At 37.5% G+C, this 14,689-nt stretch overlaps 4 protein-coding genes across 9 annotated transcripts; 2 read left to right on the forward strand and 2 right to left on the reverse strand.

The window, feature by feature from the left end:
• The first annotated feature begins 1,137 nt into the window (after nt 1-1,137).
• LOC100123899 (hormone receptor 83) lies at nt 1,138-3,185 on the forward strand. Its single transcript, XM_032600467.1, has 6 exons — nt 1,138-1,694; nt 1,762-1,902; nt 1,977-2,072; nt 2,146-2,397; nt 2,465-2,770; nt 2,843-3,185. Exons 1-6 carry the CDS (start codon nt 1,691-1,693, stop codon nt 3,073-3,075), a joined length of 1,032 nt encoding a protein of 343 aa, XP_032456358.1. The 5' UTR covers nt 1,138-1,690; the 3' UTR covers nt 3,076-3,185.
• A 72-nt stretch (nt 3,186-3,257) lies between these two features.
• LOC100679726 (C-type mannose receptor 2-like) lies at nt 3,258-7,398 on the forward strand. The gene is made up of 15 exons (XM_031931515.2): nt 3,258-3,534; nt 3,605-3,796; nt 3,877-4,122; nt 4,194-4,391; nt 4,470-4,697; nt 4,775-4,975; nt 5,046-5,291; nt 5,358-5,540; nt 5,607-5,754; nt 5,832-6,040; nt 6,125-6,328; nt 6,408-6,431; nt 6,503-6,571; nt 6,641-6,685; nt 6,757-7,398. Exons 1-15 carry the CDS (start codon nt 3,480-3,482, stop codon nt 7,017-7,019), a joined length of 2,511 nt encoding a protein of 836 aa, XP_031787375.2. The 5' UTR covers nt 3,258-3,479; the 3' UTR covers nt 7,020-7,398.
• Nucleotides 7,087-9,390, reverse strand: LOC100123895 (immunoglobulin-binding protein 1). The gene is made up of 4 exons (XM_001607613.6): nt 8,788-9,390; nt 8,192-8,527; nt 7,709-8,106; nt 7,087-7,634 (listed from the first exon to the last, which is right to left on the reverse strand). The coding sequence occupies exons 1-4, from the start codon at nt 8,935-8,937 to the stop codon at nt 7,421-7,423; spliced, it is 1,098 nt and encodes a 365-aa protein (XP_001607663.1). The 5' UTR covers nt 8,938-9,390; the 3' UTR covers nt 7,087-7,420.
• A 251-nt stretch (nt 9,391-9,641) lies between these two features.
• LOC100123892 (rho GTPase-activating protein conundrum) lies at nt 9,642-14,605 on the reverse strand. Of its 6 annotated transcripts, XM_032600460.1 has the most exons (11): nt 14,145-14,605; nt 13,282-13,505; nt 12,635-12,895; nt 12,320-12,561; nt 12,113-12,243; nt 11,833-12,032; nt 11,598-11,751; nt 11,176-11,516; nt 10,921-11,087; nt 10,664-10,841; nt 9,642-10,592 (listed from the first exon to the last, which is right to left on the reverse strand). In XM_032600460.1, the coding sequence occupies exons 3-11, from the start codon at nt 12,774-12,776 to the stop codon at nt 10,219-10,221; spliced, it is 1,929 nt and encodes a 642-aa protein (XP_032456351.1). In that variant the 5' UTR covers nt 12,777-12,895; nt 13,282-13,505; nt 14,145-14,605; the 3' UTR covers nt 9,642-10,218. The 6 variants fall into 6 exon arrangements, with proteins under 6 accessions (XP_032456351.1, XP_016841511.1, XP_008207378.1 ...); XM_016986022.3 differs by lacking the exon at nt 13,282-13,505; XM_008209156.4 differs by lacking the exon at nt 13,282-13,505 and having other exon boundaries at nt 12,635-12,747; nt 13,768-14,605.
• Nucleotides 14,606-14,689: the final 84 nt, after the last annotated feature.

The following is a 14,689-nucleotide window of genomic DNA, read 5'->3' on the forward strand; positions in this document are numbered from 1 at the left end:
CGCTTGGTTTAACAATCATCGCTGGCTTGTTATAGTGTATAAACGCTTAAAGAAAATTTATACTTATAGAGATCGTTGCATTTTTTTTCTCTCGTTCTTCTTAACGGATGTCTCTCGGGCAACAGCTATAGCTTCCTTTTCACGTTTCCGTGACTAATGCACTGTTTTCAAAACCACGATTCGTTCCATTTCCAGGTATAAAAGCGGCCCGTGCTATAGGACCAAGGCCAACAGTAGAAGCTTTACGAGGTTTCCAACAGGTAGAGTCATTTTTCACTCGCTGTAAACTCCCCGCGGCAAACAATGCCAGCTGTCAACAAGCCCGCACATATAAGAATTTGACGTGAGTTAGTCGAGTTTCGAGACCGCGCAGCCATGGCGAATCTATATCGGTGCAGTGTGTGCGTATAGATGACATTTTTGGAATGTTTCCCTTTGCCGCCGTTATGCTTTTGTATTTCGATGATAAATTATGCATTTTTCTTTTTGGGTAGGAATATGTGGTAATATTGTGTTCGAGTCGGGGTGATGCATGTAAGCATCTGATTATAAAATTGTGAACAATAACGTTGGAATTTCATTTGGAGTACGAATGCAATGGCGTAAGTTTTCTGAATCGAGGTGCAGTGGGATTAAAGTTTATTATTTTTAAAAACAGGCGCTTTGCATTTTACAACGAAACCTGTTATAAAAACAATCGAATTAACCGATGAGGTAGCTGAGAGGCCGATAGCAGGACATATCGTGACCTCTAGCGTTCAATTCTTATACTGATGGATGTTCAGCTATACAGTTTTCTACATTGTCAATGCTGGTGTTCGTATACATGCATTTGGTATTACCGGCAGTCGATACGTGTATCAACAAATGCCGTTCCAACAAGTTTTACACTTTAGTAATAGTTTTATGATTGTCAATAAAATCAATGAAAGTAATGGCATCTTTGTATTGTATTTACGATGTTGCTATATAATCTATTATGAAGTCGATGCCTTGATAGCTACCTTAAAATCATATTTGGGATGAATGCTGAAAAAAGTGCAGGGCAGCTTTTTGGTGCATCGTCTAATTGATAATACGATTTCAGAATAAAACCATATCTGTCTATTTCTCTCAACAACGTATGCCTGTAGTAATAAGTAACAAACCATCGCACGTCAAAAATAACAAGCCACGTGCGCGCGTCCAAAATAAAATAAGGCAAACCTACACAAGAGCCTTTTCCTTAAATCAGAGAACTTGGCAAATACATTAATAATTCGCCGTTGATAGAGTCCAACTCCGAGATTACGATCGTTTGACGCATACGACAAGCTCTGTTTGCTCTGGTCAACGAAATCACACATTTCTACTGTGAATGTAAATAGACCTCGCGCCGACTGACTGTGGATAGAACCCCTTGAGCCTCATAACGTTTGCTAGTACCTCGTCACGGCGAAAGGGTGTCGAACAAATATTATCCCTCGGCGTTTCCGTCATCGTGACACCCTCGAGTCTCCCGCCTCTACGGACTTGCTAACACTCCAATACCGACACGATCCCACGCCGATCAACGATCATCCTGGTATTGTCGCGAGGTCGACTAGTTGGTTCGATGTCGCGGACGAGGTTCCTTTTTTGACGAAGTGAATTTGTCAGCCTTGCTCTAGTATTACTTTTTTTTTAAAATAATTGTTGAAGTGTTATAAAAATGGGTACGTGGTTTTTTCCATTGTTGAGATTTGTAATAAGAGATTATTGATCTTCTTGCTTTATGATTAGGGAGAACACTTCCGATACCAGTGCCTTGCAAGGTATGCGGTGACCGATCGTACGGCAAGCATTACGGGGTGTATTGTTGTGACGGATGCTCCTGCTTTTTCAAGAGGTCTATTCGTCGAGGAGTTCTCTACACTTGCATAGGTTTGGAAAATATTATTTTACGTTGATGTGGTTTTGAATTGTGAATCTTATCGTTGATTCGATAAATTTCAAAGCTGGAAATGGAAGCTGCGTGATTGACAAGGCTCGAAGGAACTGGTGTCCACACTGCCGATTGAAAAAGTGCTTTGCTGTCAGCATGAACACGGCAGGTAATAAAGATTTACCATAAATCATCGAGTTTTTAAGTTTCAATGATATTACTCACATTTGTTCGATTTACAGCCGTTCAAGAAGAGAGAGGTCCACGATCCAGAAGCAAAGCATACTCGATCGAGTCAAATTACACGTGGAAAATTTCGGCAAATGTTAACAACAAGAGCCCAGACAACGCTAACGTGACTACCAACATAATCAGCTCCCAAATCAGAGAATCCACATTCACTACGAGAAATCTGAGCAAACTGTACGTAAATCCAGAATTGTCGCCACTTCCTATTCTGGGTTCCTCTATTTTCCCAAGTATAGTCACAAATGGTAAGAATACCATACGTATTTAAAATTCAACAATTACATCGACTTCAATAACGAATGACTAACTCAGGTGAGGCGATTCAATACGAAGTTGCTGCCCAAATTTTTCTGGCAATCATTCGTGGAGCTCGTCGACATCAAGAGTTCTCCTCGATATCGTTCGAGGAACAGAATACGATTTTGCACAAAAATTGGGCAGCATTGTTTCTCCTCCGCTCAACGTCGTGGCCCTACGTCTTCGACAATTTTCAAAGCAATTCAAACACGGAAAAAAGTGGATTGTTTCATTTGAAAACATCGCGGGAGGCTATCGTGGCATTGAATCTGGACGACGTTGAATTTCTGGCCTTAGAAACGATCTTACTCTGTCGAAAAGGTACAAAAAGTTAAAAACTATGTAAGATTCCATAAGGTCGTTTACAAAAGTTAAATTAACTTTTTTCAATAGAGCTAGCCGAGTCGAGCACTACAGCACAGACACTTTCGAAAGGTCAAGAAATAGCCATACAAACTCTCGTTCGCCATCTCCAAGGGCGTGAAGATCGAGAACGACGATTAATTGAATTGCTTTTGCTGTTGCCTTTGTTGACTTCTTGTTGCCCAAGAGAACTAGCAAATTACCTGTTTGCACCTATTATTGGTAACGCGGCACTTGAGAAGGTCATTGCTTCGATCCAATAAAATGAATGAAAATCTGTGAGACATTATTCTAGTCAGCTCCTAGTGATCGTATTTTAATTGTAAAGCTTTGAAATTTTGTACATAAAAATAAAAATTGGTTTACCAAATGACCCTATCTATAATTATTGGTCGAAACCTTTTTTTAAATTTCTTTCTTTGAAAGAGATTAAAGCTCTCATTCGATTGTGTGATTCGAGTTCGAACAACATCAGGCTTAGCGTTTCTACTTATAAAACGCTGCATATTTTGTAAACTCTCTCGCACTAGATGACTGAGTCATGAAACCGATATTGGCTATTTCGCGATGTTAAACTTCCTTTCCACCTGTGGCTAGTGAAGATATAGGACGTACTGTTAATTGGACATGTTTAAATTTTAATATATTCTAATCATTCACAAAGACTATGAAGCCATCTGCTTTTAAATTGCTTTTCTGTATTTTCTTGGCATCTGTGTACGGTGAGTAATTATCAAAATATTGGTTTCATTAATTATGGAATCGTGTATTGATTTCGATTAAATTTCAAAGGACATGAAAGTTACAATCAACCGATAGTCGAATTCTACGTCGTCGACGACATACAATACGTATTTTTTTCGCAACGGGTCACTTGGGATGAAGCTAACATGCTGTGCACAACTTCTAATGCGAGGCTTGCTGTATTGGACAACCTTGATAAAGCAGCCGCTGTTGCTAAGGCCATGTCTGAATCAAATATAGGTGGAATAACTATTAGAATTTTGGATTAAAAAGAATTTTTTATAATTAAGTATACTTTATTATTAACTTGTTCAATGCAGTTATGGAAGATGCTTGGTTGGGTGGACGAAGATCAAGTTCTGGCTGGGTTTGGATAGAAAACAACAATATCACATCCAAAAAACACAGTATTCCCCTAAAATCAAGCGTAGACGATTTTCCACCCTGGTCACAGGAGCCTACGAGACCATCAAAAGAATGCCTAGCAATCGATAGAAGATTGCACTCGCATCCGAATTTCGTTGACTTGGATTGCAGACTATTGAGACCCTACATATGTGAAAAAAGCAAGATTTTTTTTACGAATTTTTATTTATTTCTAAGCAAGAGTATCATAGTTAAATTTAAAAATGTTTAGAAGCCGACGATGCGATGAACTCTCCCGTACCATCAAAGTGGGCTCAGGTGCAAAAGAACACGTACACGCTTTATCACGGGAGGGTAACTTGGACGGAAGCCGTTACCTTTTGTCGTTCAAAGGGCACAAGACTGGCGGTGATAAAAGATAAAAACGTCATAAATGTCTTAACGAACAGCATGACGAAATCTCGACCAGGTATAGTTAAGTATAGTTTATAAACAATATTGCAAAAAATCACGAGTTAAACAAAGATGACTACTTTTCTATTCTCAGATTTCGAAAGTGTATGGATCGGCGCCCGATTTTCCTACGGACAGTGGACGTGGTTATCAACAGGATCGACTTTGAATCCACTAAGCGACAGCACTGGATATCCGCCGTGGCGTTTTGGGAAATCTGAAAAAAATTATGGGTGTCTATTACTCGACAGGCATTTGGACAACAGAACGAATTTCATAGAGTTGGCGTGTGACCGAAAAAGAGATTTCGTGTGCGAGGAGTGTAAGTATTTTTAATTATGAGCACACGTTACGAGGATAAATCAGAAGTAATCTGTTTTCATCCTAAAATACTAAAAGATCCACCTGAGGAGTTGGAGGAATGGATGAACGAGCCTACGCAGTTTTCCTACGGAAACTCAACCTTCATTATTTATCCCTTTGACAAAACGTGGGACGAAAGCCGGCAATATTGTTATGACAGAGGAAGTATCTTGGCACACATTCACGACGCACAATTAGCAAACTTGATGGTAGCAGCTATGGGCGATCATCCAAAAGGTGCATACAATTGTCATCACTTATATTCTTATTTATAAAGTAAAACAATAAAAAATTATCATTCTTCAAGCAATATCGCACATATGGCTGGGTGGACTGTACCATTCGAATAGAAGTGAATGGAAGTGGATTCACAACAACGAAATCATTCCGTTGAACGCAGAAATCGACTTTCCTTCTTGGGCTCACAGTATCGTCGAGGAAGATTATGATTCCGAAGAATCGTTGTGCTTGAATTTAGACAGAAGCGACCACACTAAACCACATTTTTACGGCTTGGAGTGCGAAAACAAACAACCTTTTGCCTGTATTATAAGTACGTCCTTTTTGCACGACGATCAATCGTAATCAAATTTTTATACAAAAATATTGAAACTCGTAGATTGTGAGGAACCACCTGCAGTGAGAAATGGTACCTGGACTTGCATCGATCAAAATGACGTAAAAGCTTGCTCCCTTGAATGCAAACCAAGCTTTTTAACAATGGGCTACGAGAAGGTTTACTGCGGAATTCATTCTGGATGGTATAACACACCGAATTGGCTGGAATTCCCACTGTGTTTGGGTAATTGAATGGTTTTTGCCAAATTGTCGCGTTGTTGTTATTAAATAAACTTTACTCAAAATGCAGGTACGCATAACTATTTGGAAAGGATGATAAGGTCACTAAGCCAAGATTTGCAGAAGAGTTCAGGGTATTATTTACTCTTATCACACGAAAATGATAAAGTACGGCGCTTCTCTTTAGAATTTGCAAAGAGATTGTTAAATATTTTTCCGTAAGTTGATGCCGTTTTCTATGCTTCAACTCGCTTTCTAAAAATTGCCTAACATTATTTTATCTCTTGATGTTTAGACTCAGCAACCATTTGAAAATGGGAATGACAAACTTGAACGTCGATCCAAAATACAGTATTCTACACAATCAGAACGATTCGTGCGAGGTTATGCAATTTTTGGATAACTTAGTTGATAAGAATTCAAGAAAGGAAAGTAACATGCCAGAAAGGTTTGAAAATTGGTCTCGCACTATTTTAAAAAATAGTAGAGACAGAATCGTTATAAGTAAGCTTATTATTCACATAAACGATCAATATCAATTTAAGTATGTAAAAATTTCTAAAATAAATTTTTATTACATACTTTTAGTCGCGATTATCGATCATATTGCCAGCCTGTATAGCCAAAAAACTTTCGATCTGTTAAAATCAAAAGGCCATTATGTCGTGACAATAGGTTTGAAAAACGATTGGCATAGCTTGTTACCTACTACGACTATTGGATTTGATCAACGACGGAATCTTTATTTATTTAAGGAAGACGAATTAGAAACGATCAACGCTGGACTTACAAGTATTTCTTTCTTTATCTACTCGATATAATTATGAAATGGCCAAGTCTCGTTACAATACACTATTTTGTCTTTTTGCAGATATATACAGCAGGTCTACTAATTGTACGTACTATTATGTTTTGAAAAAAACTATTTTTTAAAGATGATATTACGATGTAATTGCTTTTTTGTAGGTGTACGAACTAAAAACAAGTTACAGCATTCTATGGAAGTTACAACGTCAAAACCAATCACAGGGAAAGGTTAATATATATTTTTAATTAATAAATTTCATTATTATTAAGTATTACACGCCAAACAATTATTTCTAGAATTGATATCTACGGAAACCGAATCAATAACGACTAGTACAACAGGTTAGTATTTACATAAATTAATTCTTGCAATAATTTCCTATTTACTAATCAAAGCATTAAATTCCACGAAGAAATAAGTACATCAGAAACACTAGCGAATTCTGATACAACTGATTCAAATAATAACTCTGAAATTACGGAAATCGAGACCGCCGATGAAGAAGAGAAAAATCCAGAAACAAGTACAGAAAGCGAAAAGAAACCGCCTGCAAGTGATGACATTTATAGACGAATATATATGGACCGATCAAAACATAAAAATCCTGAAAGCAAACCCCAAGAATCTCTCGATAACGTTGAAGAAAATACATCTTCTGGAGATCTTGAAGAATAACTAGAAAAATATAGTTTCCAACTCAGTAATTTTAGGGGAAAAAAGAAATGAAAACTTTTCCTATATATCTACTTGCAATACGAGCATCTTTCAAGGTTCTGCGAATTTGAAATCTGCACATACATTTGATGTACAACACCAAATTGTTTTATTTAAAACTATTATCCTATACTTTCATTTATTGATTTTTTTACAGCGCGATAAATAAGTATAAAAATGTATAAAATGCTTAGTGATGTTATATCAATTTTATGTTACACATTCTTGATATATAAATCGCTAATGTTAATTAAAGCTTATCCTTAGTACAATACCATAAAAACGTTTGCTTACAATTAAATTTACATTCATTACAGAATACTTAATTTTAAAATATTAATAGGTATTAAAACCTTATTCGTTTAACTCCTGTTTGCACGATTTCCCCAACCACGACGGTGATCATCTTTGTACTCATCCATTGCTCTTGCTCTTGCCAAAGTTTCTGGATCATCATTTTCAATTTGTGTCTCCTTTTCTTCATCTTCTCTATCTTGTTCCGCGCGTTGATCAACTTTGCCACTAGCAATCTCCATCAAGTTGTTAGATCCGATTTGATTTCTCTGCTCAGGCCACCTAAAAAAATACATAAATTTATGTAAGGTGTTTAGAAGCAACTTTCCTGTTTAGTTTTTTTTCTGGGTACTTACTCTCCATCTCTAACTTTTTGATCATAAAACTCTTGCACCGTTAATACTGGAAGACTTGGATAGCCAGCTCCATAAACTTTTTTCTGTATGGCATCCCGAGTGATAATGATTGGCTGCAGTTTGGCTGAAGGTACTCTACGCTGCTGAGATTCCTTCTTACTGGCTTCTGGATCCTGAGCAATTTTTTTCATATGCTCCAATATAGGTCTCTCTGCAGCCAGTGAGCTCAGTTCATCAATAGCTTGGCTAGCAAACATTTTGACAAGTGTAACAAAGTATTCTCTCTTATCCTCCTCATCAATGTTGGGATTATCCATATTCTTCCTCAATACATCAAGTTTCTTTTCTAATTCTTTTTGCTCCTGATATCTTTGTATTTTTGTATTTCTGGTATTCACCTAAAGAGCATAATGAAATAATTTAAAAACTGCCAATGTGCACGAATAAAAAAAAATGTGTCTGAATTTTTCAATATGTACGCACCATTTCAGTTATCATTTCAGCATTAGATTTCTTGGGAACAATAGAATTTTCTTCTTTTTCATGGTTTATATCCGGTATTTCCATATCAATTAGTCCATATGACTTCAGTCTTTTTAAGAAATCTACAAAGTACAATTCTGCAACATCCACCAGATGCATGCGATTCTCTGCACCACATATTTTAGTTGTCAGCGTTCCAAGTAATGCAGGTAGTAAAAAGTATTTTATATTTTCAGTTGGTATTTCTTCAAAGCCCTCATTGCCACTGAACATATCCACCAAAGATACAAGTCTTGTGCAATTTTCAAAAATATTCATTGTACGCCTGATTGTGGACTGCAAAAATATAATGAATCATTTATTGCAGGAACTTATTATAAATTAAGATTATTTGAGCTTGCAAGTTTATGTATTTGTTTAAATGTGTAATTAATATCATCTCATTAATGTATGGGAAGTGCATTGTTTACAATGCAATGCGTTACTTGAACAAGACACACATATGCAAGCTTTATTCAACTCCAAAGTACGTAGATAAACGTTACAATTTTTTTAATTGCTATATATATATATATATATATATATATATATCTTACCTGAACTTTTGAGCTGTTTGTTGGTTCATCTAATTTATTAAGATGATTATACATATCAAAACCATGATCAAACATCTCTGACAGATTAGTTTCTTTCTCCAAGTCTTTTTCCCATTTCGCTTCTATACCGGTTACGTCTTTTCCTTCCATTTTCACTATGTTTGTTGAACAATCCTATGAGTTCTTTTCTCAGCGCAACACAACAGCACAGCGAAGCCGGACACCTCGAATTGCAACTATTTTTTACGCTACAAATCAACAGGAGAAGGGGTTCGGCAGGTCCGGCTTAGAGTTGCGTGAATTTAGCTGCACCGACATCACATATCGAATCGAACGTCAAGTCACTGATTAGCGCGCGAACATTTAAAAAGATAGGAAAAACAGCCACTACATTTCTTAAATGCGAAAGAAAAAGTAATATTTTAATTCTAACCTACCCTTTTAAAGAATAATGAAAATACTCACAGGTTCTTTATATTTTTCTTTGGCACTTTATTAACTTGTAACAAATTAAGAAGTATTATATTTACACATTCTTAAATTAATATGGCGTGAAGTTTTACATCATTACTTGTTACAATGCCTAAATGGAAATGATATGAAAAAAAATTCAATTTACAAGAAATAATTATCAGTAATTACATATAACTTGGACGATTATTGATAAATAATCAAAGCACACTTTTACATTTTTACTGTAAAATTAAAAAATGTTGCTTTACTTTTAATTGAACACTGTTTTGCTTCAAGTAGACCTAATAAATAATATAAACAATCGCGTTTAACATATTTTGTAAAATACGAAAGTTAGGAATAGACTATCGAGTTAATCAAAATAATGCACCATTGAGTAAGGAGATTATGGCTTCATTGAGCAGTTCAGGTAGATGGAAAAATTAGTCTTGATATAATAAAATTAATGAATAATAAATATTATCAATACTAATCAAATAGTTTTCTTAATTATCTGAATAGATATGTTTCAATTCGATGTATTCGTGAAACTTAAAAAGTAACGGACATTATTTTTTTTTAACTTCAAAATCACTTGCTTTTTCGATGTTTAATAAATAAAATGTTTTTTATACCGCCAATTTTCTTTGACATAAATGTGATATACATAGACGGATGGTATTATTTTAAAAGTTATTGCACTAGTAGTTACAAAATACTATAGAAGAATATTGAATACAAAGTTAACTATAATATATGAGTAAGGCTTGATTTTATCAGCATATGATTGATCAAAAGATCAATAAAAAGTACGTAGAGTACAATTTGTACATTTTGTTGGGATTTACGCTGCTTTTCACGCTACGACTTTTCGTATAAACGTATGCATTTAAAAGTGAAAAAGGCACTGATTTACATTAAATCTAAGAGCACTTGCTATCACTTTGAGTGACTTTTATAACAACACAAGTATAATCATCAATACTTTTTCTTAAACTTTCTATATCGTTCTTCTTTGGCTTGCCTTTTGAGCTGGTTAATCAGCTCACTTGGCACATCCCATAGTCTATCAAAGTTCGTAATTATAGCTTCAGTCACCTGACAACATACAGCAGCCATATTTACTTGAGCACTTAAATCAGTTCGATCTCTTGGATAAATGTATCGGGGCGGGAACAACGAAGGCGCTACTATCATAGCTACATTGTGAATCGACATTTTGTTTGAGCTCTGGTTTTCTATTACAAGTTTGAGGAAGCCGAGTAACGTTTTTAAAGTACAACGATGCTCGACAGGAAGTAGCAGCACCAATAGATTCAAAGAGTAGGCGAGATCATTTGGATTCTTGACACCTAATAACAAAGCAAAAATGTATATGTTGTACTTTGCAATATGATTATGCAAAAGAAACGTATGAATATACCATGTGTTTGATAAAAGGCATCTATCAGTTCGACAGTAAGAAGCGGTTGTGGTAAGTCGCGAAGTAACTTTTTCAAAACTACTGATAGATCATGGCACGGGATTCGTTTGAAAAGTTTATCCATCTCTTTTGGCTTACTATAAAAGTCAGTTTCAAGCTCTGCGCATAGCATTTCAACCTATACGTTAAATAAATCATTTCATTAGTCTTTATAAATGACTGTTTATGAGAACAGTAACGTAAAAAATGTAACTAACTTTCTGTTTATGACCTCCAACGCGCAAGATTCCTTCCTCCTTCACACCTCGATTTGTTAATTCATGAAGAATTTTTTGGAACACTAACGGTGTATTACTTTCTTCACTCGTCAATTGATTGTCTCTAAGGAGAAGCGTAGATAAAGATACGCCGAATAAATTGCCAGCTGAGAAATCACAAATTTAATTAATGCATCTTGTAAATTAACGAAATTATTTAAATTGAGCTGCATGTTTCAGTCTGCTTATACTCACATTTTCTCCTACGTTTATTGGGTTTTCTTCTCACAAGAGGTAAATTATATTTATCAAAAACGGCAGTAAGTTCGAGCCATAGCAATGGTTGAAGCCTAGTGAGATCTCGTTGAGATAAGAGTTCTATTCCATGCTGTGTATAACCGTCGTCCAAAGCAAGATCGTTAGAGTCCCAGTCTTGATTTTTCGTCTCATTAGCTCTGCACATTTCTTCGAAACTCAAATGTCCGTGCGATGAAGTACGATTTAACGGACGCGTCCCTATGTTTTCTTCTCTCGCTCTCGAACCATACAGACTGCTGTGACTTCGAGTGACAGTAGCATGACTTCCAGAGCTTCGTCTGTAATGTACAATTTATTACGCGTTACGCAATTGCCTGATTGACAAATGACTCTTTGGGAAAAAAAAAACGATGAAAAACCTCAAGCTGTTATCTTTCGAAGAATCCAACTTCTCTGTAGGCTCTGAGTCTGCATTGGCAACTTCACTAGGATCACTACCACTAAGCCTTTGGATTGTCGGTCTAGATAAGTGTATTGTTCCTAATCTCTGATAAGCCGTTAATTTTATTCCTTCTGAAAATTAACTTTTATTAGATTCCACGTTGCTAAAACGTTGCTTAGAAGCAAGAACCAAAACTATTGTATAAATCATACCGGAATCTCCTCCAGCTACATCGCCTCTATGAGACCAATGACCGGAACGTCGGAAAATTTCTTGTACAGGCAATGAAGTCGAAGTTGTGTTCAAAGTAGTATTATGAGCTGATGAAGGAGCACTTGGTAACCTACGTATTCCTTCTTTGTTTTCGTGCGAATTTCGGTGGAACATTGAAACAAAACTTGGAACATGTGAGCTGAAATAACAAAGTATTCGTTTAAAAAAGCGACCATCAATTTTCTCGATTAAAAATGATTGTACAGCATTTATCCTTACTTTCCATGATGAGGAGTAATTACAGTAACAGTGGGAGGTGAAGGGGGCGACGCACTTTCTGGTGTTTCACCAGAAACTGAATCAAGAGAGTCCGGCGTAGCACTCCTGGATCTCGTTCCAGTGCTTGATACCTAGTAAAAAGTTTTTTATTAACATACAAGAAATAAGCAAATTATCCTTGTATTGTAATCGCGGAAAAGAGCGCACCTCGGCATCTTTAAAAACATCCCTGATGTCTGGCTTGCGAACTCTCTGCCGTTGATTATAACGCTGCTTTACTGTATGATTGAGTGAGCGCACGCGCCGTTTAACAGCTTCAGCTTGTGCACGCGATAATGGACGTAGTGCTGCACCTAATTCTTCTGGCTGAATTTCTCTGCCTTCTTTCCATGGTTCGGTGAGCTCCCCTAAGCCAGCTGCCCGCAACCACTCAGCTTCTTCTTCACCTTCTATAGAAGTATTAATTAGTAAATCAGTAAATTAATATTTGTTTCAACAAATTCCAACGCATTGAATACGTACCATCAAAACTTCTTGGACTGCATTCCTCATCGAGATAATCATCCAAAGTTTTAGTTTCTTCTAAGACCTTTTGGTAAACTTCCCAACATTCATGTGGATTCGATCCAGCTCCACTGAAATTGGAAGCATGACTCCTTTCCATTTTGTTACTGTCTTAAGGCTTTTGTGAGTAGCATAAAAATTTAGCCAACCAGCTTCACTCAATAGCACTCATCATGCAGGTTGATTGTTAAATACATGTTGAACATGGATTTGGGATTCCTAAAGAAAAAAAATTGAAACAATTATACCGACTACTCTTGGTATTTATAGCGTAGACACGATTAGATCTGTTTGCGTAATCAAGGAGAAGATAAGGAGTTCAAAGAACTCTGAATGGCTATCACCAAAAAAAAAAGACTCATGTATACATAAGAGATGTGAGTAGTGCTATCAGCGCTCTTTTACATCAAGGACAATGTCAACTGAAAAAATGCTTGTTTATACACATGGCAAATGATTAACCAACGTATGTATGTGTACCCATCAAACAGAGCTAGTTAATGCTATGCACATTGCATTGTTAGTAAGGAGTGCTTTGCGCAAGTGGCTTCATGGAAAAAGAGAGATGTTAAACAATTGAGTTACGTAACAAGCTAATGGGATACCTCAAGTGTAAGAAGAATCCTAAAGTAAATTTATGCAGAGCCAAAGGAATCCAGCTCCCCTTACTTAACACTGGCCAGTTTTGCAATTGAACTCGAGTCTCGCGCGAGCGCGAGGAGTACCCGTAAGAGAGTAGGAAAAATTCCAGTGAAATTTCAGCACAGAAGCGAGAAAAGCTCGTCTCGATTGGGGGGCAACAGCGCGCACCTCTCGTCTCTCTCTCCGTCTAAAAGTGGACAGATTGACAATGCAAAAAACAAAAGTGAGAGGAGAGTCAGAAAGAGAAACGTCAAAGAGCAGAAGGAAAAAAGCGAACGGATCAGTCGAGCGCGCCGAGACAGAACGTTGCTGCTGCTGCGCGCGCGAGAGAGAGAGAGAGAGAGAGAGAGAGAGAGAAAAAAAGCATGTGACCAACACACACAACTGTCGCAATGATAAACTTATAAGCGAGTTCGCGTCCGCGTAAAAATCATCGACTGTGTATCTACCTGCGATTTCTCCGGAGAAACAACAAACAGCAGCAGTTGTGCATATATGCGGCGAGGCTCGTGTGTTTTTCAGTTTAGGCCGCGGTTGCGAAACATAACCTCCGTATTAATCAGAGAGAACTGCTGCAGGCTGACAGGTGACTGCTGATGCTACGAGCGTTGTTTTCTCAGGGATCCGCGAATGCGGCCGCTGGGAGGCACGTGAATGGGCGCCGTTGAAGACTCGATGTTTACGAGAATTCCTTGGCTTTGTCAATGACGTGTGGTGCGCGCCGAGCATCCTTTCATCGCGCGTATATAAGTACTTATAACGAAAATATTTCCACTCTCTCCCTTTTTCTCCCCCACCTTCTCGCGCGCGCTACTCCTCTTCCAACCTGCTATAGTCGCTTATAATATTCTCTCTTCTCTCCTCTTTTCCGATCCTTCCGTCTTCTCGCTTTTTTTACACACGTATACACACATACACACAGGCACAGCGAGCCGAGTAGACGGAGAAACTTATATGTATATATACGCACACCTACGGGCTTATAATAACGCGCAGAGGTGCGGCGCACTTTCGAAAAAACTGTCGCGAATATTTAATCAGCCCGACGTGTGGGTATATAATGTGCAAGGTGATGATCGATGCTGCGGGAGATCGTTGCACAACAGGTGGGTGTATATAGTACATAAACAAACGGTCGTAGATACAAGCGATAATCGGAAAGTGCGCGAGTAAACAACGAAAAGCGGCGAATAACAAAGTAGAGCCGCCGCGAAAAGCGTTCGCGCTCTCGCCTACTACACGCACTACTGCGATGTATAGTTGTTCGCGAGCGAGCCGATGCGATGTGAGTCTTGGAGAGAGGAGGGGACCTCCGCGCGCGCAGGAGTAGAGAACGCGAACGAAAAAATCGGACGTTCTTCGCGGAAGGAA

Source organism: Nasonia vitripennis, chromosome 5 (assembly GCF_009193385.2).
Source record: "Nasonia vitripennis strain AsymCx chromosome 5, Nvit_psr_1.1, whole genome shotgun sequence".
Classification (NCBI taxonomy): domain Eukaryota; kingdom Metazoa; phylum Arthropoda; class Insecta; order Hymenoptera; family Pteromalidae; genus Nasonia; species Nasonia vitripennis.

Coding starts and splice junctions, on each gene's coding strand:
- LOC100123899 (XM_032600467.1), top strand. Junction 1,903..1,976: donor AGTTCTCTACACTTGCATAG/GTTTGGAAAATA, acceptor TAAATTTCAAAG/CTGGAAATGGAAGCTGCGTG. Junction 2,073..2,145: donor TGTCAGCATGAACACGGCAG/GTAATAAAGATT, acceptor TTCGATTTACAG/CCGTTCAAGAAGAGAGAGGT.
- LOC100679726 (XM_031931515.2), top strand. CDS start 3,480: ATGAAGCCATCTGCTTTTAAATTGCTTTTCTGTATTTTCTTGGCATCT. Junction 4,123..4,193: donor ACCCTACATATGTGAAAAAA/GCAAGATTTTTT, acceptor AAAAATGTTTAG/AAGCCGACGATGCGATGAAC. Junction 6,432..6,502: donor ATACAGCAGGTCTACTAATT/GTACGTACTATT, acceptor GCTTTTTTGTAG/GTGTACGAACTAAAAACAAG.
- LOC100123895 (XM_001607613.6), bottom strand. CDS start 8,937: ATGGAAGGAAAAGACGTAACCGGTATAGAAGCGAAATGGGAAAAAGAC. Junction 8,107..8,191: donor CTGAAATGATAACTGAAATG/GTGCGTACATAT, acceptor TATGCTCTTTAG/GTGAATACCAGAAATACAAA. Junction 7,635..7,708: donor CAAAAAGTTAGAGATGGAGA/GTAAGTACCCAG, acceptor GTATTTTTTTAG/GTGGCCTGAGCAGAGAAATC.
- LOC100123892 (XM_008209156.4), bottom strand. CDS start 13,811: ATGCACAACTGCTGCTGTTTGTTGTTTCTCCGGAGAAATCGCAG. Junction 12,033..12,112: donor ATTACTCCTCATCATGGAAA/GTAAGGATAAAT, acceptor TTGTTATTTCAG/CTCACATGTTCCAAGTTTTG. Junction 11,088..11,175: donor CAATAAACGTAGGAGAAAAT/GTGAGTATAAGC, acceptor GTGATTTCTCAG/CTGGCAATTTATTCGGCGTA.